The 26,954-nt window shown below is 51.4% G+C and overlaps 1 protein-coding gene across 6 annotated transcripts in view; it reads right to left on the reverse strand.

The window, feature by feature from the left end:
* Positions 1 to 26,954, reverse strand: part of MVB12B (multivesicular body subunit 12B) — a 187,080-nt gene that overhangs the window by 7,593 nt on the left and 152,533 nt on the right. For 3 of the 6 annotated variants that reach the window (XM_025475166.3, XM_025475165.3, XM_035720531.2), the window contains 3 exons: positions 16,997 to 17,052; positions 14,461 to 14,520; positions 13,083 to 14,119 (listed from right to left, as the gene is read on the reverse strand). In XM_025475166.3, the coding sequence (XP_025330951.1) occupies positions 13,868 to 14,119; positions 14,461 to 14,520; positions 16,997 to 17,052 (368 nt within the window). In that variant the 3' untranslated portion in view covers positions 13,083 to 13,867. Of the gene's footprint in view, positions 1 to 13,082; positions 14,120 to 14,460; positions 14,521 to 16,996; positions 17,053 to 26,954 lie in introns of those variants that run through there. The other 3 variants (XM_025475167.3, XM_035720532.2, XM_025475170.2) reach the window with 2 other exon arrangements.

Here is a 26,954-nt window from a genome sequence, read left to right on the forward strand (position 1 = left end):
CAGGGGAGCATCCCTAGAGGCGGCGGCCTTCAGGCCAAATCTGAGCCGATACCGCCACCTGGTGGCTGCTCGGGCGCATCACGGCAGGAAAGGTTCCTCCGCTCCATCAGCACCCGCCAAGCGCACCCAAGCGCACCTGCCAAGCGCACCCTGGGCGGCGCATGAGGGCGGGGGCAGGGGCAGGGGCAGGCCGCCACCATTAATCCAAACGAGCAACACAGGAGGCAAGGGTAGGCTGGGGGGTGGAACGTGAGTGCATTTCTGCTGGTGGCTCAGGGGCAACTGCCTGGCTGAGGCGATAGGGAACCAGGGGTAAAAGGTTGGGAACTGGAAGCATCTGGGGAAGGCTAGCTGGAGTGATGGATGGAGAGAAGCTTCAGGAGGAGCGCGCAGGGTCAGAGAGTGGAGGACCTGGAGATGTGAGCCAGGGAGGGCAGCTTGCTGGAGTGGAACCACCTCGTGGCCTCAGCGGGGACCGTTCTAGGAGAACGGAGTGGGGTGGTGCGGCCGCCCCTCGGGTGGGGAGAGGAGGCACAAGGGAAAGAGAGGTAGCAGGCAGACCCACCCCTAACGCACAGAGTCCCTGGAGGTCGTGGTAAGATGCAGATTTGGACTCAGAAGGTGGGATGGGGCTCAAGAATTTGCATTTTCAAGCACCTCCCGGGCACATTGCTGCTGCTGCTCAGAAGGCCGATTCAGACCATTCTGTGGCCCAACTGGTGGGATGTGGGTGGGAGTGGGCAGAGGGCTAGAGGCATGAGGGCTGGGGGCAGCTGTGCATTGGAGGGGGCTGGGGGGCTTTACCCTGGCTGCTCTCAGGCTGGGCCTGAGAGATCCTGCCTAGGGCAGCAGACAGAAGGCCCCTCTCCAATGGAGCTGCAAGAAGTCCCGAGTGCACACACTGCCTCTTCCGGACACACAGCCTGAGCCCAGTCCTCCCTCTGCCCCCGCCCCCTGCACCGCACCCCCCCATGGCCAGGACTCTTGGCGTGGGGCACAGATTGCAGTACCCCCCCCCCCCCCCGACCCTTGGGAGCTTTCCCTTTTTAGGTTATCTTGGCTGCAGAAAAGCACTACTCCCCACCCCCCCCCACCTCTTGTTTTCTCTAACTCCCCAAATGAAATTTCAACATATGTCCCCAGACATAATCCCCCTTAGGCTGCGGATAACCCTTCCCACAGACACTGTCTTCTGCCCGGGATTGCCGGCCCCAAAGTGTTTGCCCAAGAGACTAGGGCCGCTTCTGGAAGGCCTTTCACTCCCTTGGGCAAACAGCGAGTACCTTTGAAGGTGGATTTGGGCCCGGATCTGTTTACTCAAGACATTAGTCTCCTGCATAAGGAAAACCTGCACTCGCGTACAAACAGCAAATCCTTTTTGAATTAAAAAAATTTTCAATTAAAAAGCATTTGGGTTCGCAGAGCCTGGCCCAGCGGAGCGGTCTGGGCCATGGCGCCCTCTGGTGGACACTAGCCTTCACAGCAGCCGGGCCTGGCGGTCTCTCCAGGAGATGTCACCGTCAGGGGTTATGCCTGGGGCTGTCCCTCCAGCCCAGAGACCCTGCGACTGACACATCGGGCCTCTCTAGCTCTGGGGTATGAGCTCCCACACGACTGTTGTCCTGGTAAGGGCGACATGTGGACCTTAGCTTCCAGCTGCACTGTGGTCGCTTGGACTCTGCCTGACTGGTTAGAAGGGGGCAATCAAACCCTCCTCCACTCACAGACACCGGAGACAATTTGCATGAAAGACCCAGCCCTCCTTATGCACCAGAATCAGGGTTTTTAACCAAGCCACTGGGGCCCTGGCTGGGGTGGGGTGGTTCTGGCTCACCTGGCGGGGCAACAGTTTTCAAAACGCCCAGGAGATCTTATTGGTTTGGCGAGTGAGAAGCACTGTCTGAAAACTTTAACCAAACAGAACACAGATGGTCCCAGATTTACCACATTTCGACTTTAGAACAGCGCAAAAGCGACAAACGTTCAGTAGAAACCAGACCTCAGATTTTGCATTTGATACTGTCTTGTGAGGCTCAGCAGCCGCAGCCCCCGGGCCGCCATGTGACTGTGAGCATCAACAACCGACATGCTGACAGCCCTACTGGCCCCATCCGACCATCCTGTTTTTCCCTTTCAGTACAGTCTTCAGTACATTACATGAGATAGTCGGCATTTTATTATAAAATAGGCTTTGTCTTAGATGTTCCTGCCCAGTGGGCTACTGTACGTGTTCTGGGAGTTTAAGGCAGGCCAGGCTAGGCTATGATGTTCGGTTAAGTTAGGTGTATATTAAATGCATTTTTAATTTACAGTGTTTTCAACTCATGGTGGATTTCTTGGGAAGTAACCCCACTGTAAGTTGAGGAAGGTCTGCAGAGGGGGGAAAAAGGCCAAGCATATACCCTCCCTCCCTGGATCTGGTAATGATCAGATCAGGGACTCCGGAGGAGAAAGGGCAGTAAGGGATTATTTCCATCACCCAAGTTTTACAGACATGGAAGCTGAGCCCTGGGGCAGGATCAGACGTCCCAAAGGTCTGGAGGGAGCCAGGGCAAAGCTGGACTAGGCCCACTGTGGTCCCAGGGGTGGGGGGCAGTCAGTGTCAGGAGAGAGTCTGCACCCACCTCTCATGCAGGTGCAGCTCAGAGGTGGGGGCAGACAGATGTGAGCCAATGAGTCGACCTAAGTTGGCCCTGCGGTGGATCATGGAAGAACCTGGAAAGCTGTCAAGAGCAGGCCTACAGGGGCCAGGCTGGGTGAGAATAGATGGAGGAGAAGTAAAGGGGCCAAGGTTTAGGTCCACAAGAAGTCTGGTTCAGGGGTGTACTGACACTGAAGGGTGGGCTTTGGCCATCAGGAGGGTCTTCCAGGCAGACAGATGGGCCTGGCCCCATACAGTTAGGAAGGTAGGTGAGGTTCCTAATGGCCCTGCCTTCCCCAGAGCCTGCCCCCTCAAGCCTGCCCTGCACTGGCTCTAGTTCCCCACAGCCCCAGCTGTGGCCTGGGCTCTGCTTATCAGCTGCGCTTTAACCTGTTCCGGAATTTCAGCTGTGGGAAGCCTCCACTCCTCCCTGGAGGGCTCCATGTCCTCCCTCTCGGTGTGCAGAAGCCTGGCTGCTGGAACTCGGCCCCTGGGGAAGAAGAGCCAGTGCCACTGCAAGAAGCGGCCACAGAAGGACCTCACCTCCCCAGAGGGCAGCCTCATCTGTGCACCTGGAGAGGCCTGTCTGCTGATTTGAATACACCCCCCCCCCCCCTTTAAGCTCCCGAAGTGGGGGACTGAAGACTAACGCCTCATTGGACAAGCTAAGACTGGTGACACTTTGTGATCTGAGGCTTCTTACTCCCCCCACCCCTGGGGAGTCCTTGTTTCATACTTGGATTGTGGTTCCACAGAGATATCTGAAAAATTGGGTGAATGGAGGAAGTGCTGGGGTCCAGACGAGCATGTAGAAGTGCTTTACCTGGAGGAGGTCTGTCCACATGCACATGGGAGCTCAGGGGAGTGACGGCGAATGCCAGGGGTGCCCTTCCCATTCCACAGGAGGTTCTAGAACATCCCATAGCTGGGGGGTACAGGCCTGGAGCTCTACAGCCCATGACCCCAGTGGTCCCTAGTAAGGTGAGGTGGCTCCTGCTAGGACCAAATCTGTACACCCCGTGAAGCTGGTGTTGCTGTCTTTCCACTACAGGTGAGCACACCAGGGCTGTGAGAGGCTGAGCAGCTTTCTGATGCCACCAGGGGTCAGAGGACAGCAGGAACACGTCTTTAATGCCACAGTCAGATAGGGATGCTCTCATTTCACACAACTGCACAGAGCAGTTGGCATGGCTCCTGCAAGCCCTCAGGGAAGCCACGTTGATTTCCATTCTGGCTTTCCCACTGGATTCCTGGGCTCGAATCTGAGAGAAGTAACCCCCAGTCGGGGCCCTGAGCCCCACCTAGGTCCACTGCTGGGCCTTTTGCTGAAGACCCACCTGCTCCAGCAGGAACCATGTCTGTCTGGGCACCGTACCTGGCTTCGAAAGCAACTGCTCAGTTCATGACATTCATAGCCTTCTGCTGGCTCAGCCCCTGTATCCTTCCACTCCCAGGGGCATCCAGGCCCTTTCGGGGATCCTCAGCACCCAGCTCTAAGCCTGGAATTCCCAGGACGAGATGGCGACCCCTACTAGCTGCCCTGTAGGGTCTGCCTCCTGGGCTCAGTGCCAGGAGAGCCCCCTACTGTCAGGGCACCCTCAGCTCACAAAGCACCTCCAGCTAGGACCCGGACTGAAGAGCATCCAAGAGCTTCTGGGATGGTGGAGTGACTCCTGCATCCCTGGTCCACCCTGTGGCAGAGCCCCAGGCCCTCCCCCCACCGCCTCCGCTCCTCTGGACTGAGGTTTGAATGGGTTCTGCAAATACCTTTCCCCATGCCATGGCTTGTGGATCTTTCCTCCCTCCCTGCCCAGCACCGAGTCCTAAATGGGCCTGGGCCAAATCTTTGTGCCTTTCCAGATGCTGTTCTCCTTAGAACACTTTCTCCCTTGGATGGATAAAACCTTACTGTCCTTAAAGGCCCAGCTAAAGGGGCACTTTTTCTGGGATATGTTCCCTCCTCCCCTGGGGAGAATTCATCACAACCCCCTCCACAACATTTCACATATCCTAAGTGCGTGGTCAGGACGGGCCGTGGCCACTTCTGTAGCTCCAGAGCCTGGTGGAGGCTGTGGCCTAGAATGGATGGATGGATGATGGGTGGACAGACAGATGGACAAGTGGGTGGATGGATAGATGGAGGGATGGACAGATGGGGTGTATGAGTGGGTGGATGGACGGATGGATGGGTGGACGGACAGTGCAGGAGAGAGAACACTGGGCACAGCTCAGCACAAAGGAGAGAGGGCAGCCAGTTTAAGGGCTACATTCTGGAGCAGGTGGTAGGTGATTCTGATTTTCAGTCCTCTGTGGCAGCAGCATTCAGTTCAGCCCTGTGTTTTCTGACATCTCACAGCCTTTGAGGCATGATGGTGGGATGAGTCCTATTGTGTGGTATTTAACTCAGCATGAGCTAACTCACAGTCCTGAGCCCAGTGCATGTCCACATCACCCCTGTGAATGCAAGATTATGAGTCTGAGTGCACTGTGTATCTCCAGACACAGCTGGGTGTTCACACCTTGTTGACCTGTGGGGTGTTTAAAAATAAACACTGAAAAGTTGAGAGATTGCATAAAATGCCAACATTTTCCAGCTTTTCCAGAAAAAAATAGGAGGCTATGGCAATTCTGGATGTTCATTCCTGCGTCTGGAGACTACTTCCTTTAGAGAACATGTGCTTTCCCATTTGCCACACTCCCCACCGTTCCCTAGAAACTGTCCAACCAGGCAGCATCAACTGCCGTGTTATCACCACAACTGTATTTTGTGAGTGTGTGGGGCAGTGGGAACTGTGTAAGCAAGAAAGTGAAATATTCCTGTATCCGTGACTATCAAAAGTAGGAAAACAGAAGACAGAGTGAGAAGGTCGTGCAATTTTAAGGAAAATGGGGAACGGCACATTTCGTGGTGGAACTGAAGATGGCTGGGTGGCTGCTGAGGACAGGGGTGTCCTGTTGTCCTTGGCCTCTCCCTCACTGTGCCCCCAGCTGGCCTGCTCTGCTGTGGGCATGGCTGCCATCCCCATGTCTCCAAGCAGCCGTGGGGGCTTCCCCTTCATTGGGTCAGCATTTTAGAGCTCACCTGAATATTACCCCTCCCCCCCCAAAAAATGGATATGTGTATTTTCCCTCTCTGAGCCTCTCTGTAGGAAATATGGGAACCACCACCACTTTCTGGCGCTGGAGAACGAGGAGCGTGGTCGCTCTGGGAAAGCGTGCTTCCTTATTCTTTTTCATCCTTATGCTTTTTCCCTATGTGAGAGGCAGCCTTCTAAGAGTTTAGCTTGGGGAGGTATTACTTTAAAACTTGGGGTGAGAGTTCCCAAAACATGAGGAGGGAAAAATCCTTTCATGAAGAACTTGTGGAGGACCACGTATTTATTTATCTTGACTTCGGTCTGTGGGAGTGAGTGTATGACTCATGATGGCAACCAGGGCAGGTGATTCTGCCGCCAAACATCACCTCTGCCTCGGCTTTATTTCCACCTGCTCAGCCTGCTTCTCTCATTTCTATTATGAATGCCCTGGGCTGCTGTGGGAGCAGGCTGGGGGGTGGCCGCCACTGGGGTGATGCTGCTGCTGGGGGGACACTGCTGCCTGCAGAACCAAAGGGGCAGTGGGGGGCTTGGAGACTCTCAGAATTAGGAAGTCTTAATATAATCTAGCATATTAATAGGCCCATGGAGAAAATATATGATCATCTCAATAGATGATTAAAAGGCATTTATCAAAAGCCACCATCCATTCCTGATAAAAAACATTTAGAAAAATAGAAACGGATGGCTAATTCTTTTGCAGGATAAAGAGAGAGAGAGGTCTATATATAACAACCCAAGACACGGTATTATGGGTTAATGTTGAAATTAGAAACTTCTAGTAATGCACAGGTAAGACAAGGAGGCTCTGTGGCTGGAAAGCGCCAGGCAAGGTGGCGGGCAGAGGCAGTGGGAGAAGGGACAGACTCCAGATAGGAGGCCCCGTCAGGGTTTGGAGATGACATAACTGCCTGCCAGGGACACCAAAGCAAAGCAACTGAGAAAAACACCAGAAAAACAGTAACAGAAATAGGTGAAGAGCTTGATATAAAATCACTTGATATATAATTACTCAGTCTACCCTGCTCAGTGACAGAACAAACCTCCAGATGGAGACTCTTCACCTAAATGACACAACAGCTCCTCTGTTAACCTATGTAGTCACTGCAGTTACAGTAAACACCTAGTGGGGACGCCTGGGTGGCTCAGTCAGTTAAGCATCTGCCTTCGGCTCAGGTCATGATCCCAGGGTCCTCGGATTGAACCTGTGTCAGGCTCCCTGCTCAGCGGGGAGTCTGCTTCTCCCTCTTCATGCCCCCCTGCTTGTGCTCTCTTGCTCACTCACTTTCAAATAAATAAATAAATAAAATCTTAAAAAAAAAAAAACCCATCTAGAACAGAGCTTTTGGAACCCTCTTCCAAAAAAAGGTTCTAAAGTGAAGCTGGAGGAATAATCATGTGAATATAATTAGAAAAACTGGGGGTTATAAAGAAAGAACTCTGTTGTATATTAAAGCTTATTATAAAGCTATAGGATTCCAAACAGTGTGGCAATAATATAAAAAGAGCAGAGAAGAACAGAGTCAAGAGAAATGTCCACGGATCCGCTTACATAAGAGAACAATATGGTAAAGACGGCACTTGAAGTTCACTGAAGAAAGTAATCAGTGTTAAGAAAACTGGCTAATGCTCTAGGAGAAAATAAGGCTTCTACCTTCAGATGGATTAAGTAGTTGAAAAGAATATTAATATATTAAAATATGAAAGAATATAAGAAAACGGGACTGATTATTTGTACGAACTTCTGACACAAAGCCCCAAATAAATAAAATGTTAAAACGTAAAGACAAAGGAGTCCATGAAAAAATGAAAACAATTGTATAGCAGGACACATCATTAACAGGAATAAAAGCCACTGGTTAAAGTGTTCTTTAGCCTGCGACGGGGAGAACGTTGTTATAAAGACCATAAAGCATTCTTAAAAAAACATGAAAAAAATCATGAACTATGCCAACGGAAAAAAAAAAAAAAACATGGCAAAGGGCCCAAACAGAAGAGATTTACAAAATAAATACATGTGGTTGATAATCATACGAAAGAATGTTCACCTTCAGATGCTGGTGATGCTCGGGCCACAGCGAGAACGTGGGAAGCCAGGGCCCCTCGTACACTATGGGGGGCAGCGGGGAGGTCTCAGTGTCCGCGCCCTTTTTGGAAGGCAGAACCCAAAATGGGTCATATATATTCTTCTAAAGACAGACCCCGGGGAGCAAAGACACGTGTACAAGGAAATCTACTGCGGCTGTGTAATAGCAAATCATTGGAAACAACTCAAAAGTCAATCAATAGTGGACTGCTTATATAAATTCTGGCATAATCATAAAAGGGAAGTACGTGTAGTCATTAAAAAGAATGAGGCAGGTCCGTGCGACATGCTGCAGAAGGTTGTGGAAGTGAACAGCACGGCAAGAGCCAGCTAACGCCTACACGTGTGCAGGTGTCCACTCTTCACATGTTTCAGCGACATCTGAAGTCTGATAAACACGTGCAACCTTCGAACTCAAGGGGAAAACGCTAAATTTTAAATAGCCGATTCTGATGGGCAGGGCAGCTGGTTCAGATGATAAAACTGCCCGAGAGACCCGCTACGATTTACAGGGGAGGGAACTAATCTTGTCTGTGGTCATACTCCTGAGGGGTCCTGCAGTGCTGGTCCCCAGGCCACAGCCCATATTTCAAGAGAAACCTTACACTCCTCCTGGGCCTTCAGAAAGGGCATCCCTGAGACTAAGTCATTAGGTTTCTTTGTTTGGGGCGGGGATGATCTCCACCGAGTGTGTAAGGATTGCGGTGGCAGCTCGGTGCCTCTGCGCAATATAAAAGAGGGGCGCATGATAGGTTAACATCGATATTTTAGCCAACGTTTATTTAATAGATAAATTAGGCAAGTGTCTTTCCCCAGACGTATCCGCTTCCTGACTGAAGAATAAAAAGGATTCTAGGTGGTGAAAACGGTCAACCTGGGCGGAGAGAAGGCTGCCGATTCCCGTTGCAGTGTGAGGCCTGACCACTAGATGGTGCAAAGGGACCACGAATTTTGCGACCTCTCCCTCCACAAAATTCTTTAACGTTAATAAGCACAATGAAAGCTTTCCAGAAGTAGAAAGAATGAACAATTGTGCTGGGACATGAACATTCTGCTTTTATAAGGTTGGGACTCTGCCACTTCATTACTGATACAAAAATCTTCCGCTTCACTTTCTTCCCGCATATGCAGGTCCCAAGTCTACTCTCATCTCCTGCATCTGAAGGGGCCCAGAAGCCCCTGCAAAGTGCTTGTCCAAAAGTTGAATTTGAATTTTTTTTTTTTACCTTGCACTGCCAAATGTGTTTCCATTAATTTCACCTCAATGTCGTGACGTAAATGCTAGTGGAATCGGCCCCAAGCTAAATAAGCAATAAGCCCCATTTTTCAACACACAAACACATAAAGATGTCAGCTCAAACTGTTTACTAATTAACACTTAAAAAGACACAAATTAGATATGCGTGGCTAAGAGCAATTATAATCAAGACGAATTTCTCTAGTCATTTGGGAACTGAGAAAAATGCCTAATTGCTGGAACCAATGTTTTAAAAACTGAAATCACGCCAGTTAGCAAATATGTTCATTTAAAGAACATTCCACGTGACTACACTCTTGAGGATTGACTACAAACATGAGAACAAGGAAAATATTTAGGTATAAAATTAAAATTTTAAGCTCTCTTAGATTTATAACTTCTTCATTAAATATGTCTGCAAACAGCAGCCCATAAAAACCTGTAGCAATTAAGTGGTTAAATGAACTGCCTCCCTTGTCAATTTTAAGGGAGTGATTAATATTAGATCGTCCCTTTACTAATTAGACTCTCCCGTGTCTTTCAGCTTTAAAGTCGGGTGAAAATGGAGGCTGTGTCCTACCAGAAAGCACGGTGGGCTAATGATGCTCCCCCTGCCAGGCTGAGCTTTCAGCGTGGCACCCACAGAAGGCAGGGCGAGCATGTGGTTTCCTGGGGGAGGCCGCGGCAGGTGGGGAGATGGCTTTGTCCCGAGATGGAAGGGGAAGGCGCTAGGAGGCTGGGGCCGCTTCATCACAGGCATCGTTGGCTCTGGGTGTTAACAGCTTGCAGGGTGCTAGGTGCATGCGGCGTGAGATCCACAATCAAGGCCGCTGTCTCTTGGCCATTATTCCTTGAGATGAGGGACAGGGACGGTGAGACGGGGCAGGTGGGGCGGTGGGCGGGGAGGAGGGAGAAACAGTCGTGGCAAAGGGCACAGGGACACCGGAATGATTTTAGCAGCTGCAGCCTGGGCTGTGGAGTGGGGGGCTCCCACCCTGGCTGTGACGGGGAATTCATCAGAGGGAGAAACGGGGCAACTGCTTACAAGGGAAATCAAGAGCAGCAGAGACGGAGAATATTTATATGCCCATCTCCTCACTCCGAGGGAAGGCGCTTCATCACAGGGGTCGGCTGCAAAATTACACTTTTCCTGACTCTTGGACGGAGAGAACCTTTTGTTTGGGCAGTGGGGAGGCAATGAGGGTTTCACCGGGACACGGTCCCCGGGGTCACCACCAGGCTGTGGGGGAAGGGCAGGGGCCAGAGAGCCTCCCCATCACTCCCGAGGCCCAGGGGAGGTGAGGAAACTCACTTTCTCACACCTCGGGCACGTTTTTGCGGCAGAGGCCCTGCTCCGAGCCCGGACGGACGCGGGTGGCACGGACAAGGGCTGCGGGAGGGCAGGCCGGGCCGGAAGGAGGCTGCCATCGCCACGAGAGTGACAGCATTCAAGGGGGGGAATTTCTTTATTAGCCACAGCTTTGCTTATTTTCAACCCCCACACCCTAGAGTATTTCTCAGTTGTGAGAGGTTTCACGTTTGTCAAGAATCTATTCCCTCTGCAATCTGCTCAATGGCAGGCAGAGAGATGTTGATCACAACCTTAAAACAGGACTTTCCTTGGGGGTCTTTCAAGAAACTTAACCAAGTGCCACACGCCATAGCTTCTGGGGGGATTGCCGTGAAGGCAGGGGCAGCAGCTGCCAGGAGGAGTGCTCCACGAGGGGTTGGGGCCATCAGGCCTGTGGAGCAGGGAGCCAGGGCACCTGCCTGGAGTTGAACTTATGCGGCAGATTTGGTGTGCTACTTCAGGCGCCCAGGCTCAAGGTGTGTCCTCTACCTACCCTGCTGCCTCCATCGTCCACATGGTCCGTAAACATCCCTGTGAGCACCCAGTATGTGCCCATCAACGTGGCAGGTGGCTCTGGTCCACACTGCCAGCGGCCTCGTCCTGTCTTCCTACTGGCAGGGCCCAGGGTCATGCTTTTTCTGAAGCTTGCCTGATTTTGGGGGGCCTGGAGGTGTACTGCCCACCCACACCTAGGGTGATACTTTGTTTCTCTCCATCTTTACTTGGGCAATTCTTGGGTGTGGCAGGCTGAGGTGCACTGTGGGGCCCTGCTGTGGGGTGGCCCCTTCTTAAACTGGCATGTTCCCTTTGATCCCTAACCACCAAACTCAAGGCTGGCAGGGGCACGGGGTTCGTTCATGGAGTACACTGGGTGATGGGGCACAGGCTTAAATTCAGAATCATCCCCCAGGCAGAGCATGGTCAGTAAAGTTGGCAGGAAAGCAAAACTACCCAGTTCTGGGCAGACAGAGCAACGTGCTGGCAGGCATCAGCAGCATGCACTTCAACTTCCTCCATGGATGGGACCACCTGAGCCCAGGTCTCTGCCGTAAACCAGGGCAGTATCACTTCTCCACACAGGGTGCATGCAGGGTGGGGGGAGGGAAGCACCTGCCTAGCACAACGCAGCCTCCGTGGACGCTGGCCTCTCCCTGCTGCTCAGGAATCTCAGAGACCCAGGAGGTGTTCAGGATGGGCAGAGAGATGCGGTTCTGGTCTTATGTCTGCCCCTGAACCCAGAGGCAGTCTTCTGCCTTTTTGTGGGGAAGGGGTTTGGTTTAATAGTGTAAAATATGACAAAATAATACACAGTGAGCAAAGGAAAGGCCTTCGCCTAGATCCCCTTCACCACCACCCATCTCCCCCCGCCCCGCCCCCAGGGCAACCAGACTTGCTGGAGATGGAAAGGAGCAAAATCATCCTGACCCAAGGGACATCCAGCTACTCAGGCCCAACCCTTGGAGCTGAGAGCTGGGGCCTGGGGGATGGTGGGTCCGGCTTCTCCTTGGCCTCCGGCTCATGAGCAATGTAGAGATCAGCAGCGAAAAGGAGGAACTTCATGTTTATTTATGGAGAAAATTCTCTGCCATTGTTGCCGAAGCAGCAGTCCGTTCACCAGAGCGTGATATCAACATACTAATCACCATGAAATGCACGCCGATGGCAGGGGCCAGCAACTTCTAAATCCTCAGATTAAATGAGGAACCGCGGCATCCTCGACTGTGGTGGTATCTGGGATGGTTTTACAGCCTAGTTAACGTTTCTAACCTTCTCTGTTCCCTGACTTTTTAACTCCACTTTAATTTCCTTCAACAGAGAACAAGACCTGTGTTTTTAGCCATCATTGAAACAAGAAGTAAAGTGAGGCATGGTCATCAGGGATGTCACTGCTTGGCCTCCAGTGGCCGAGTGGCCAGCCAGGCTGACCTAGGTCAGATGTGCGCTCACTTGCCCCCCCTTCCTGCAGGACAGTAATAATGGTGATCACGACCGAGGCGGTGGCCACGGCTGGCAGTCCCTGAGCAGCAGCACGGCAGACCCTGTCCCGGGCCCTCTACACGACCATCTCAGTCAAACTTCATAAGTGCCGTGCGGGCAGTATTTTCATTACTCTCCTGATTTACAGAAGGGAAAACAGAGGTTCAGAGCAGTTAAGTGGTTCTGCTGAGACCCAAGCATGGGTGGCCAAGTCCAGAATCCATCTGTACCCTGCCAGGCTCTCTCAGAGTGCCGGACATCAAGACAACACATTCTAAAGAATTGCACGTTTGAATGGCATTTCAGATCTCAGCATGAGAATGTCAGTTTCTAGTGGCTTCTGCAGCCAGCGCTGAGCCTGACACAGGCCTCACCTACTTTGCCCCATCCCAGGAACTCAAAGGCCCAGCCTATGTCAGGTGGACCAGCCTTCCCAGCACGGTTGTCTCCATCAGCCCCTTGGAGGGATACGGAACCACGGGCTTCCAGGCATAAGGGGCAGGGTTTGGAGTGTGACCACAGGTCTCAATCTTGTCTTGGGCAAGACCTTTCGCCTCTAGAGTCTCAATTTCTGCCCCATGAGATGGGGAGGAATGGTACCCACTCGGCCAGCGGGAACCTGTGGAAATGTAGGGAGAGCCCCCAGCTGAAGGTGAGCACATAGCAGGTGCTAAAATAAAACATGGACAGATGGCAGATAAGAGAAAGCACAACATCCAGACAGCTGTCTGCTTGGTCCAGCACACGCTACCTCACAATCATCAACCCGCGATGCTGGGCACCTGTGGTTACATATATTCACATACTGTTCCTGAAAACCTAGGAGATACATTCTCCTATTATCCTAGCTTTAAACACAGAGAGGACGATTTGCCCCTAGTCAGCATGGAGCTGAGTTGGACATCAGTCCATATGACCCTGTCCATCCGAAAGGGGCCATAGGCTGTGCCCCTGGCTTTACCCCTGCAGCTGCAATACGCCACTCTCAAAGGCCTTCTACACATACGCCACCCCACCTAGGACCCCACGTGAAGGTTGTCTGTAGAACCATCTATGGCTGCCTTGCTTTGGAGAAGGGCTGACACAGAGCTCCATGGGCATAAGGATCTCTAATGTAGGAGCCGGCCACTCTTTCCCCCACATCCCCCACCCCTGAAACCTACAGATGACAATCAGGTTGGTTTTTATGATTTGCTGAAATCAAAGACAAAGGGGGACTTTTTTGTCTTGTTTTTTGCTATGACAGGTTTAGAAATTTGTTGTACTACATTGATTCAATTTTCCTTGATTTCAGCCATCTTTCAATAATGCAACCTGCTTCTGCTGGCTGGGTATAAAGGAGAAAACCCAGAGGAACTGAGAATATTGAAATGGTTCTACCATTTCCATCTTTGAGACAAATGTTCCTCTCAGAGGAGAGCCAGTTGCAAGCATGTGACTGCTTAACAGCCGTCTATACATGAAAGACAGCACACAGATGCTAATGCTGTCTTATGAAACAGGCAAGACATGGATGGGTCTGACCTCCAGTTTTGTCCCAATCTCTCAGCTCTTGTTCCTCAGAGTTGTCACATGTACTCCAGTCTTGGGTTTCTTTCTGTTTTATTAGGAAAACATCCCAGCTATGTTGAACCAGGCTGCCAAATGGGGTCTGGCTTATCGGGTACAACGGAACGAATCCTGATCCTGGCTCTAAATTGTGAAGAGGTTCCTCGGACGCGTCCCCAAACTCCTACTGGTGGCAAATAATAAAGCAGAGAAGGGAGGGAAAGGAGATTTCATGCCCAGCCCCCAATTGCCACCTTTTAAAAACAGGGGCATGTTAAAACCTGGTTTTCAGATAACACAAGGAGGTGTTGGTCATAAGTATCTTGAAGCAATAGACACATTAAAAGTGAGTTTCTTTTTCTCAGGCATAAATTTGAGTGACATGGAAGTGTTTTCCTCAGAGGGGCACCCCACAGCTAGGTCCTCCCCATTCCTGGGACAGAGCCCTACAGGGGGGACCGGAGACCCCATGGTGAGCAAGCAGGCCCAGGCCCCGCCTGCCCCAACTCTGGGCAGCTTGCTTACCTCTTTTTCAATTTCTGCCAGAGATTTGATGGTGATTCCCAAGAGATCAAAGGGCTGCATCTGCAAATACGGATCAAGTCATTCTTTTAAAGGGCTGGAAAATGCTATTTCACATTTGCTTTTATGCAAAACAATTGTGACACCTCAAACCACCCTATGTGATCTAGCATTTTCTCTGCCCTCTTTCAACGGAAACCCACCAGTGCAAGTCTGTAGTGATTACAAGCAACATGAGCATACATTCCAGAGAAGCTGGCTGATAGCAGGGCTGGTCCCTTCTGTTGGGGACGCCTGCTGAGTCATCTGTCAGTGGCAGCACCCAGGAGGGTCACAGCCCTCCTGAGAGACAGTGACAGTCACTACTGATAACCTCTGTCTTTCCTTTCTCCCTGCCTTGCTCTTTCTGCAGCTGCAGGGACAGAAGAGCACAAGACTTCGCCACAAGCCATCCTGACTGCTGCATCTGTATGGTAGAATGGGTCTAAGGAATTCTAGGAGGGAATTCTAGGTCTTTGAAAATGCAAGGTGAACGAAAAAACTGCCCATCAATTATCATTTGAGAACTCAATGGTGGTGAAAAATGGTATCACTGCATTTTAATGGGTGTTTCTATGATTTCATGACGATGGGAGCCTTCTCTGCAAATGCTGGCTTTTCCACAGACAGCAGGAGAAATGAAATACCCGTGGTAAAAAGTCAGCTGGAGGCCAAGAGAGGCCTGGGCTGGATGCACAGTGAGACGTTAAGAGGGCAGTGGGCACCCTGTCCTTCCGGCCCTTGCTCTGAGCCCTCTCTGGGCACCTCAGCATTCTATATTCCTGAGAGAGGCCAGCAACTGGCAGCTGTGGATAAACAGGTGAAACTGGGTCCTGGAAAACCCGCAGGTGCTCGTGGTTCTGAACCGCAGCCCAGAGGTCGGGGCAGAGCTACAGCCCGAGCTGAGCCAGCAGGGGTTTCCTGCGAGGTGTGGTAGAAAGGCCAGCTCCCCAGTCCATGGGCCTGGATTCAAAAGAGGGCAGCTGTGAGTTAAATCACCTCATCATTTCCTCTCTTGCTCAGAGCAGTGTGGCTGGGCTCTCTCTCCTGGCCTGGCTGCCGGGAAGGTCGAACGGGAGAAGCGTGTGGAGGTACCCAGCACCAGACTTGGCCTGAGCTGCCCGCCTCCAGCACTTGCTGAGTCGGCACTGGTGGGCAGCAAGCAGCACATTTGCGAGGGCGATCTTGGGACAGGGCCACCAAATTAGGCACTCAGCTCCCAGGGCTGCTCTGCCAGTAGCCACAAAACAGTTTGGCTCTCCTGCTGCCAGCCCGAGTGGCGAGAATGGGGCTGCTTGCCCGTGATCCAGCAGAGGTCCAGCTGTTGCATCATTAGGCTCTAACTGCCCCACTAAACTTTCCCGATTGGAGCTGGTGCGCAGGACAGAACAGCCTCTGGGGGGGTGGGGAGCGGAGGGAGCGGGGCGGGAAAGGCGCCAGCGTCACCATGGCAACACGGCCAAGTGGCATCGGCTGAAGTTACTCATGCTCCGCGTGTCACGTCACGAGCATTTTTCAAGATTAAGCTGCTTACCAGAAGGGTTCAGAGGAGGCCTATTATATTTCATGGAAATGGAAACTACAGAGCAGGTCAAATCGCAAGCCGGGTGGTTTTAAGCCAGATCCAAGAAATACACTAAAAGATTCTTTAGCTGGTGCCCAAACTGGGGCCCTCACGGGGTATTAGCTACTCAAAACAAACTTCTGCAAAAAGGATAAAAAACACTCAGAAACAAGTCTTTTGAGCCAGCATGGACCAGGCCTCAATCGCTGGGGAGGTGGGGGCAGGTGCCATCTGAGAGAGGGTCCCTGGAGTGCCAGGTGGGGTCTGCAGCACCAGCCCACAGCCCCCAAGACTGTGATGGTGGGCACCCCTCATGGTCTGGTTCTAGCCTTTAGGCCCAGCCAGCTCATCAAGTCCCCGTGTCATCACAGGTAGCTCAGGGGCCCTGGCTGGCTGGCGCGTGTCCTGGGGTCCCTGTGGGCCTGAGGCGACTGGGCAACCACCGCTGTGGGCATGCTCACTAGCAGGCCAGCCCTGCCTTTCAGAGGCCTCCCTCCAGAGCAAAGAGTGCGGTTATCACAGAATCCAGCAAATACAATGAAAAAAAAAATGAAGCAGCCTTCTTTCTGCGAGATGTTGTCATGGTTAAAAACAACAACAAAAATTCATAAGTTGAACTTGGAAGCCAAGAACATTCACAACCAGTGAAGTTCAGCCCAATTTACTGTCACATTGGAAACAAAACAGCTCTGGGATGGCCGAATCTGAGTCTGCTAGTGTGTCTCTCTCCCTCCCCGTCCCTATCCCTGCTCTTCTGTTGCTCCTTGAGCACCTACTGTGTGCAGCGTTAGCTGGAAGGGACCAGAGAAGAAGCCCTGTCACAGGGACAACACGAGGGCAGGGGTGTGAGGGCCGCCAGGAGAGCCCGGTGTGCTGAGCAGAGGGAGCGCAGGCTGGTGGTGGCAGAAAGAGAGGGCCATCATGCATAACACTTACACTTTCTGGAACGCAAGAAAACTTCTCTGAAATCATAAAAGGTACACCATCCATTGCTGTAAAAGAACAGGAGAGAAAACGGCATTGAGACACCAGTGATGTTCAGTGACTGGGGACGGTGACAGTAACAAGTTGACATGAGCAGAGGCACCACCCTTGCACCCAGGACATGCACCTGCTGGTGGAGGCCAATGCCTAGCATGTCCCCTGAGCACCACACAGAAGTGCACACAGAGCCATGGGGGCAGAGAAGCGTCTAGAGCCTCCCCCTGGAGTCTGGCCTCTGACCTGTAAGGGGTGGGAGCTATCGGGGCTGGCAGCAGGACAGATGTGCATGCAGGTGGGGAGGTGGGACGGGACAGAGCTGTGCTCTGGGAGGTGGGCAGGGAGCACGGTCATAGATATTCTCTTGGCTGGGAATGACACTGTATCCCAGGCTGCTGGTCCCACAGGAAAGGTCTAGGTTGGAAAAGAGAGTGACTTTGGAGTCAGAAAAACTAGGTTTGAATCCTGGCTGGGTGTTGGTGAGTTTAAGTTACGTTTAAAAGGAGGATGGTAGGGGGGCCCCTGGGTGGCTCAGGTCATGATCCCCGGGTCCTGGGATGGAACAAAAAGAGGAGGATGACAGGGCTGGTAAGAAGGGGTGTGTGTGAGCCAGAAGTGGGTGGGGCAGCAGCACGGCCACCACGGTTCACTCTCCGTCTCCTAGTCCCAGGTTTTGCAGCTAACTCAAGGCGCCAGTCTGCTCATTTTAACAGGACACTGGAGGAAGATGGGAATGGGTCCCTGGAGAACGAAAACACCAGGGCGGAGGGTGCAGTTCCATTCCCACAGCCCTGAGGGAGGTAGTCTTCTGGCCCATCCTGGGTCCTGCCTTAGGAGGACCGGGGGAAGGCCTGGTGATTCGGTTCCCTGGGAGGTGATGTTCTCTGCTTCCCCCAACATCTAAGATGGGAGCTTCTCTGGTATACAAATGGCAGACAGTTTCTTTCAGTCCTAAGAAAGAAGCATCGCAGAAACAGAAAGGAAAGCAGGAGAAAAATAAGACAAAGAGAAGGTGTTTGGGACAAATCCACTCTGATCAGCAAGATGAGCCAAATGGCTCATTTTAAGAACTGTTCATAATGTATTTCAGGGAAGGGAAAATGAAGCCGCCTCTGGTAAGTCTGAAGTAAAGGAAATAGCACAGCCGGCCCCAGCTGCTGCCCTGGAAGTCTCCTTTCTTTGGAAGGCTGCTGCCCAAGGCCTGGCCCTGGGCTCGGACAGAGACACCCTTGGCCGGGGCCTTCTCCCATCTTCAGGCCCCCAGGGCCAGGAAGTGTGACACCTTTCCAGAAAGGACAGAGTAGGGGAGGACATGGTGATCTTTTACAGTACGTCACACGTTCAGACATATGAGTGACACTGGGGCATGTGTACCTGTGTCCTCATGGATGGCTGGGAAAACCCATCCGTGAACAGACGGCCCTTTAAAGACCACAAGCTTTCTAGATAGGGACAGGATGGGGTCCTACCCGAGATCCAAGAAGAGGCCATGCTCCCTTTCCAGCGATTGCCACCATCTGCCCAACTCAGGGTGTGAGCCAAGGCCTATAGCCACGGTACTCTGAGGTCTGACCCCTGACCCCATGACCCTTCCTGTGCCATGGAGACGTGCGGGCATGTACCACTCAGCACCTGCCATCATTTCACAGATCAGGGCCTGCTGCGGGCACACAGGTAGTAAGCCAGAACTCCAAATCCCTTGGCCCTTCTATTGGGTATAAATGGAATTTCTGAGAACAAATCTGCCTCTTCCAGACCAGGACCTTATGAGGTTTCGATGAGCATTATCATGTCCTCCTGAAGCCTCCAGGTGTCCCTTCTACCAGCTCCTTCTGATCAGAACTACAGGCCAGGAGGTGGGTGTGTACTGGAATAGTCCAGTCAGAACTGCCACAACTGTCTCCCCAAACCCGCTCTTCCCTGGGCCTTCTCACTCACGGGTCAGGCGCCACCCTGCTCCTGGCCATTCCGAGTCAAGAGCTGGAAGCCATGCCTACTTTGCCTCTCCTTTAAATCCCCCAAGTCCACCGCTGTCACCTGCCAGGGCCATGTCACTCTTTGTTCTCCGTACACACATCTGCACACACACCTTTCCCACGTCTCTCTGCCTGCTAGACAGATGGCAGGGGCCCCAGCAGAGCTCCCTTTGCACACCCCTGTATTGTGCTCAGGAAGCACCTGACCAAATGCTTGGTGAGTAGCTTTCAGCTAGTGCATCTTCAGCATGCACCCCCAACCTGAGCACCCCTGATCACTCATTCACTAGGCTTTCTGCGTTAAAGACGATAGGTCAAGAACTCCCCCTCGCTGCTGACAGTGCTTCCATCTGAATGTCAGTGGATGTTCGGAGAACTTGTATTCTGAAGGGGAAGTAGGGTGACCTTCCACAGCCTAACCACCCCCTGGAAATGAGAGGCGTGGGGAGCAGTGAGAGCAGGAGTGAGGCAGAGGTGGCTCCTGTTCAGTCCAAGGCCGGCAGCTACACCAGAACCCCACACAGAGGGATTCCCAAGATAGGGGTCCTCCCTGGCATGTAAGGGCTTGCAACTGCTTCACCGAATGCCCTCCTACCCCTGATGCTGACACCTGGCTGCTCTCACCTCCAGTTCCTTCCTCCACCACCTCATTTCTCAGGTGAAGTCCTCACTCCCAGACCTGGAGAATGGTGGAGGTGTGTTGGGGGCCAAGGACCAATCCCCCATATGAACAAGGTATTTGGCAAAGGCATGCCTTCTGGCCCTTGGGTAGGGTCAAAGGCAATTTCTTCACAGAGCAACTTCTTGAGGAGGCTGAAGATAGAAGACCAGAAGCGACATCCTCACCGGCCCACACCAAAGGCAGCCCTTTGGGAGGGAACAAAGTACCCTCAAGACTGTGAGGAGAGGCAGCAGTGGCCTCAGGGTGGCCTTTGGGGCTATGCTGGCCTGGCTCAGCTGATGGGGCTCAGCAGCAGAGGCAATGGGGGGAAGACCACTCAGATCCAGTCTGACCCTCAAAGGATGCTGCCTGGTAAAGGGAGGGAGATGGGAACTTTGGGATAAATTTCTGCTTTCTCTTAGGGTTCATGATGGAAAGATGAACACAGTCTGATCCTTTTCATGTTCTCTTAGAAAAGAGACACAGGAGGCTGTGTGAAGATGACAGTGACTGCTGTCACAAAAGAGGGGAGGCCCCTGGCCCACAAATGGTGGTGTCCATTCGGACCTACGTGAAGTGGGAGGAGTGCCACAGTACGTGACTGTGCTACAATCCCAGGGTGAGATGAGGGAGCTGCCATCTTGGTCTGCTCTGGGCTTGAGTATCAGTTCAGTGCAGGGACCAGTTCTCGAGGGTCCTCCCATGTGGCCTACAGGGAGTCCCAGGATGGTGGAGGATCTAAAGTCCCCAGGAGATGGGAGGAAGCTATCAGGCCTGATGCTCCAGGAAGGGGTCATCCTGTCCATTTTTGTTCACCATCACCCCCTGCCTGGCACACTAGAACCCAGCACCGTACCAGCACATGGAGAAGTGCAGTCAGGTGGGGGCCCTGGTCCAAATAAGACTCGAAGGTAAGCGTAATCACATGTCTGCCCATATTCTCATAGCTGCCACAGGGTGAGGGCTAGATGCACGGTTCCTTTCTCTGGGGAAGACGAAAGGGAGGATGAGCAGAGCTGGCCAAGCAGGGTCCCAGCAGAGGCCATGTGTTGGGGTGCTAGGGAGGGATCTGGTGTGTTGGGTGGAAAGTGATCTGTGGGACTGCTGAATCCCCTTCTAATTTCAAAACATCCTTTTCTACTCTCTTTATCTGGGAAGCCATTCTATATTTTAAAATATCTAGAGATTTGCCAAACATAATTCTTAAAATCAATGGCACACATTTTTCATGTGTTCTGCAGGAGTGTTCATAAATCATCTCCATCCTGGCTTCTCATGGGGGGAGCCACGTTTACTTCCTTCCTCTCTCTCTCCCCTGGTTGAAGCCAGTATTTTGTCTTCACTATTCTTTAGCGCTCCAAGATTGTGACACTCGCTCTAGCCTTCAGTATATTGCTGATTCTACTCAGAGGGATGTGTGCGGGGGAGCCAGAGGAAGAGCCATGAGTGAGGGGTCCTTGCTATCACAGAGTGATTTTCATCTCCCTACCTACCCTCCCCCTGGGGTTCACATGGGGGATCCCAGATGGACACCGCCAGACTAGTCCATGGTCATAACCCAGAAGCAGGGACAGTGCCTGTCCTTTCCTCACTGGCACCAAAGGTGGCATTCCTGGGGCACGCATCAGTCCGCTCTCCAAGTCCTTCAGCTCCCAGTGTGACATGACAAAGGCCACCCCCAAATCTGGGAGGTAACAGAGCTGTTCCCGAGGCCCAGTTCTACAAAAGAGAGAGGACAGAAAACCCACATTTGCTGGCTGCGTGCTAGATAATGGACATGTGTCAAGTCACTTAAGCCTCAACGTGATCACTTGCAGGTTATACTCAAGGAAGCCGAGGCTTAGAGCAGTCTGGTAGCTTGATGGAGCCAGGAGTCCAGATAGTGGGGGAAGGGGCGCTGCAGTAGGTGTGGTGGGAGGGCCTGGGAGGCCTGGCAGCTCAACAGCCTGGGCCTTACCTCCCACCAGCAGGCATGGGCATGTGGCCCGGCAGGCTGCCCCACCACCCTGAGCCTCAGCTACCCCGTCTGTGAAATGGAGAGAAGATGGAGCTCCCAGGAGGCTGGTGTGAGGGTGACAGCAATTGCTGACAAGAGAGAGGAGGCCCCTGGCCCACAAATGGTGGTGTCCTTTCGGACCTAAAGCCATGTCCAGGCACGCTTCCTTTTAGTACTAGGACACTTTTTCCTCTTTTTTTAAAATTTTCTTTTTGGTGGCAGTTTTAACAAAACGCTGATCCACGGCACAGAGCAGCGTATAGCAGATGAGAGCAAGGATGTGCTGTGGGCTCCGTAGTGCAATTAGCATTCTCCTAAACAAACGAGCTTCAACAGAGCTGTAATTAAGCAGGCCTGTAATTAAGTATATGCCCTTTATCATAACGATCATGCTTAAAAATGGCATGATGCATGGAGCTCTGTTATTAATGCTGTAATCCCAAACTGAAGTGCGAGTACATAGAAATCAGTGTGTCAGGCCTGTCACCAGAGTGTTTGTAAAATACATTAAAGAAAAAACCCAGGAAACAATGAGCTCATTCAACTGTTCTTTTTACAATCAGGCACTACAAGTCAAGAGGATTGTGAATGCTTACAGAATCTGCAAGGTTTAAACAAATAAAGCTCTAATCTGCTACTGTATTAATACCACCCCTGATTTTAAAGAAAGAGAAGAGGGGGGGTGGATTTCTCTTTTTTCCCCAACTGACCCGAATACCTGACTTTGCTGTTCTTGGGGAAGTAGTTCAATTTGCATGCTGTATTTGTTTGGACATAAAATTGGACTCCTGCTGGCAGAGACAGCCCTGCCACAAATCTGTAGGAATTCTGCTGGCAATGGGATAGGGTTATAGTTCCTGCATCTTTCCTTCGTGTGGGAACTATCATTTTACTTGCCAAGGCGGTCCCCTCAGAGCCCCGCCTTATTTTTCAGACTTCTCCGGGCTCTGCTCAAACCCACCACTGACTAATCCCCACGGGCTCCAGACCCAGGGCCACCCCACTGCCTCCGGATACCCACAGTTGCTCCAAGCTGCCAACCCCTTCCCTCATGGACATCTCAATGAGGAAGCACTCCAATCAACACATGTATTAATTTCCACATGCTTGATAAAGAGTCTTAAAATCATGTGGCAAAAACATGTGATACTAAAACAAAAAGTCTCCATTACCAGCATCTCAACTGTCATCTGCTTATAGCTGTCATGTGGTGTTAAGTGAACTGGAGTCATGGCACCTCGAAAGTACTCACAGAGATAGATGGTGGTGAATGATGTGGCTTTATTGGCAGGTAGTCACTTTCAGAATACAGTTAAATGCAGCTGGAATGGAGGGAAGCCTTTAACCCTGGCTACCTGCTTGTAAATAATCAGCAACCTGAACCTCTCTTCTCTCCTGTCCCGTGGCTTCAAAAGGCCTTTACAATTTGTGACGGGAAAGATGCCAACAACCTTAAGATCTCAAGGCCTCAAGACCTCAAGGCCATTGCTCAAAACTCATTTGCAAACCAAAACACCAAGCCTGATTTGCTTTCTCAGTGATTTCACTTTGGGGATATTCCTTGGAAGATATTTGTAGATATCTCCAAGACTGTCTGCTCGGTGACATTCCAATTGAGTCCACACCAGGCCAACAACTTTCTTCTGGATCCCCAAAGTAATTTGTTCTGCCAGTTATTCAAAGGCCAGAAAATAGACTTAGCAGCCACAGTAACCTCCCAAGGCTGTCAGTACTGTGGGGAGGAGGGAGTGGGCACCAGAGTCAGACACACATGAGCCCCGGCCTGGCTCAGCCACTTGCTGGCCCTGGGGCTTCGGGCAAGTCACTCACCTGGGTTGGGAATTGCACCTGTCAAGGGATATCCATGGCCGCTCCGCAGTACGAGCGGGCCGAGGGGATGAGCCTGCACAGGAGTGAGGGCTGAGCACAGCCGAACCTGCGGCAGGCACTCAGCACGTGGTAGTTACGGGCGATTGGCAGACACCAAGCAGGCACTGCTCCTCAGAGGTGTGATTCAGGCCGGATCCACCCTTGACTTGGGACAAGTGTTTAATCTCTCTGTGCCTCGCTTTCCTCAACTGTAGAAGGAAGGAAATAATCCTACCTGGATTGCTGTGATGTTTAAAGGGGGGTAAGAACATAAAGCCCCTGGTCACTCCCTGCTCACTCACACCATAATCATGCCCTTCCAAGGAAGTAGACCCTTTCTAGTTTTAACTAGAATAAACAGCAGGTGGAGAGCCAATGAAGGTTTGCTGCTATTAGGAGCAACCACATGCCTCTGGAACACAGCTGTGGCCTAAACAAGCAGTTTAATCCACAGCCAGTCCTGGATGGAGGCAAAGTCTTGATATAGGACAGGCCTGGCCTCTAGCTGCTCAAGGGTCTGTGTGGCTGGTGGAACGTCAGGTACTATCACCTGCTGGCAGGGCCTGGCGGCATGGGCACGAGGGTCTGCCTCCTCTTAGAGGCCCTTCATGGTCTCCTCAAGACTAACATGCAGGCAGGGTCTGACGGACGAGTTTTCAACTTTAGGATGGTGCAAAAGTGATCCACACTCAGTAGAAGCCGTACTTCAAATTTTGAATTTTGATCTTTCCCTGAGCTACCGATGAGCCACTGTACGATCCTTTCTCTTGGCACAGGGCAGTGGCAGCTCCTAGGCAGCCAGGTGACCACGAGGGTCGACAGCACATCCAGTGACAGCCATTCTGTCCCCGGATAGCTATCCGGGGGACATCCAGGGTTTTTCATTTTCAGTACAGTATTCAGATTACAAGAGACATTCAATATGTTAGCATAAAACAGCTTTTGTTAGGTGATTTTGCTCAACTGTAACTGGTTCTGGGTACGTCTAAGGTAGGCTAGGCTAGGCTATGATGCTTGGTAGGGTATGTGCAGTAGACGCATTTTCAACCTATGATGGGTTTGTTGGGACATACACCCATAGTGAAAAGAGGAAGATCAGTATATTTTTAAGTTGTATTTTTTTACCCCCCTCAACAAAGGAATACACTTCCTAAACAAACAATTCCAACAGTACAGCTAAGTTAAAGTGAATCCAGAGTTCTGATCCCAGACTCTGCTCAGGGCTAGCCCTGGATGTGGTCTATGCACAGTTCCTGGGGACAGTCCCCAGCCTGTTGCTATGCATGTACAGATGTGTTTGCATATACGGAAGAAATATAGAATTTTGCTTTGTATGTGTCTGTCCTTTTCACAAAAATAGTATCACAGCATAAGTGTTCTGCAATTTGCTTTTTTTTTTTCCCAGTAACTATCAGAGAGTTCCCTGTTGGTAGCTATAGATGTATCTCAATATTTTTAACAGCTGAACAGAAGTAAGAGTAGAGAGACCAATGGCCAGCTGATAAGGAGCCCTGTCTGCCATTTTAAGTAGCCTGTGAGCCATGGTTTTTGAGCTGGAGAGAGACATGTTCATGTTTATATTTTAGGAATGGCTCCCTGGCTGTGGAGAGAAGCATGGATTAGAGGGAGTGAGGCTGGAGGCAGGACCACCAGCGAGGAGGTTCTGGTAGTCAATCAGGTGAGGGATGCCTGTGGTGGTGGTGAGGACTGTGACAGTAAGAATGGAGAAGAGCGGACAGATGGAGGGGTATTTAGATGTACTTGGCAAGTGGTTGCAGTAGTGGAAGGGGGAGGAGCAGAGGGAAGAAGCAAGGGTGAGTGTGAGATTCTGGCTTAACCATCGAGAGAACGGAGGCTGGTGGAGAAGTGTGGGGTAAGCCAGTGGGGTCCCTTGGCTATGTTGGGTTTGAGGGGCTTGTGAGACATCCCAGAGGAGACAGATACTGGTTAACATGGTTGGGACATTTTGAGAAAAATGCACAATTAGTTGGTAAGGACCACCCGGATGGAAATACAGAAGTGAGGTGGCCTGGGAGGATTTGGGGCTTCCAGCCTGCTAGCGATGGAGGCATGAGAGAAGGTGAGCAGCTCTGGGAAGAACACGTGATGAGAAGACAGCAGGCCCAGGACAGGGTGGTGAGGAATGTTAACATCTGATGCTCGTGCTGAGGAAGAGAATTCAGCCAAACGACGGGAAGAAGATTCAAGTGTGCTCTGTGATGCTGGATCAATACTGGAGGTGTTGGTATAAGCTTGGTTTTAACAAGCAGATATAGATACATGAACACACAGGTATGTATGTGTTCACACACACACACACACACACACACACATGCATGTGTACACCCACATACACAAATGGTCATAGGTTTCTATCTGCTGATGGCCCAGAAGCCATGAGCATACCCAGTGTCCAAATTGGTGGGTTCTAGTATTCTCCTCTGAAAGAAACAAGGGCTTTTTACAGAAATGGCTGATGGGGGGACAGGCAGGGAAGGAACAAGCCTGGGACATGTTGTTGCACCAGAAAGTAAGACATCCTCAAAGAATCCTCAAAGAATACTGGGAACTCAGCAGAAGTACCCAGGAGCCAACTCGAAGGGGCACCTGCTAGCTAATATGGAACAATTTGAGTGTCCAAATAAATAATGACAATAATGAATTAGAATCAGCCTCCCCTCCCCTCCCCTCCCAGTCCACACCAACATGCATACACCTGGGATAAGGGGAAGCTCTTCCTTAAAATAAAATGCCAATACATATTGAAAGAATGATGGACTTATAAAAAATCAATGGGTAATTTGATGAGGAATGAACTATTTCCATAGTCCCGAAGTGTTTCCCACTAAAGACATTATTAATTACAAAAAAAGAAATAGTAACTTTATGGTAAGGAAACCTGACAAGCAGCACGGTAAGCAGGTGACCCCAGCTGGGTCATGCCAACAGCACAAACTTCCGGATAGGATGTGCGTAGGACACAGTTAACAGTTGACACAGTGACCGTGACGAGGAAGAGAGCTGGCCTTGAGGCCCATGGGCCTGTCAGCACTTGCAGCTCAGTGTCTTCACGTGAGGGTGAGGGGCTGGGCTAGAATCAGCTGGTGCTGATCGGTGACTTTCTTTTCTTAAAGATTTATTTATTTTAGAGAGAAAGAGAGAGAGCTTAAGCAGGGATTAGGGCAGAGGGGAAGGCAGAGAATCTCCAGCAGACTGCCTGCTGAGTGAGGAGCCCAACACAACACGGGGGTTGATCCCAGGACTACAGATTATGACCAGAGCCCAAGTCAAGAGTCAGATGCTTAACCGACTGAGCCACCCAGGAACCCCCTGATCTATGACTTTCAAAAACTGCCTGCTGCTGCCTGCTGTTCCTCCCCCAGGAGGTTCTGATTTCCTTGGTCTGAGCCA

The sequence above is a fragment of the Canis lupus genome, chromosome 9 (genome assembly GCF_003254725.2).
Source record: "Canis lupus dingo isolate Sandy chromosome 9, ASM325472v2, whole genome shotgun sequence".
Lineage (NCBI taxonomy): Eukaryota > Metazoa > Chordata > Mammalia > Carnivora > Canidae > Canis > Canis lupus.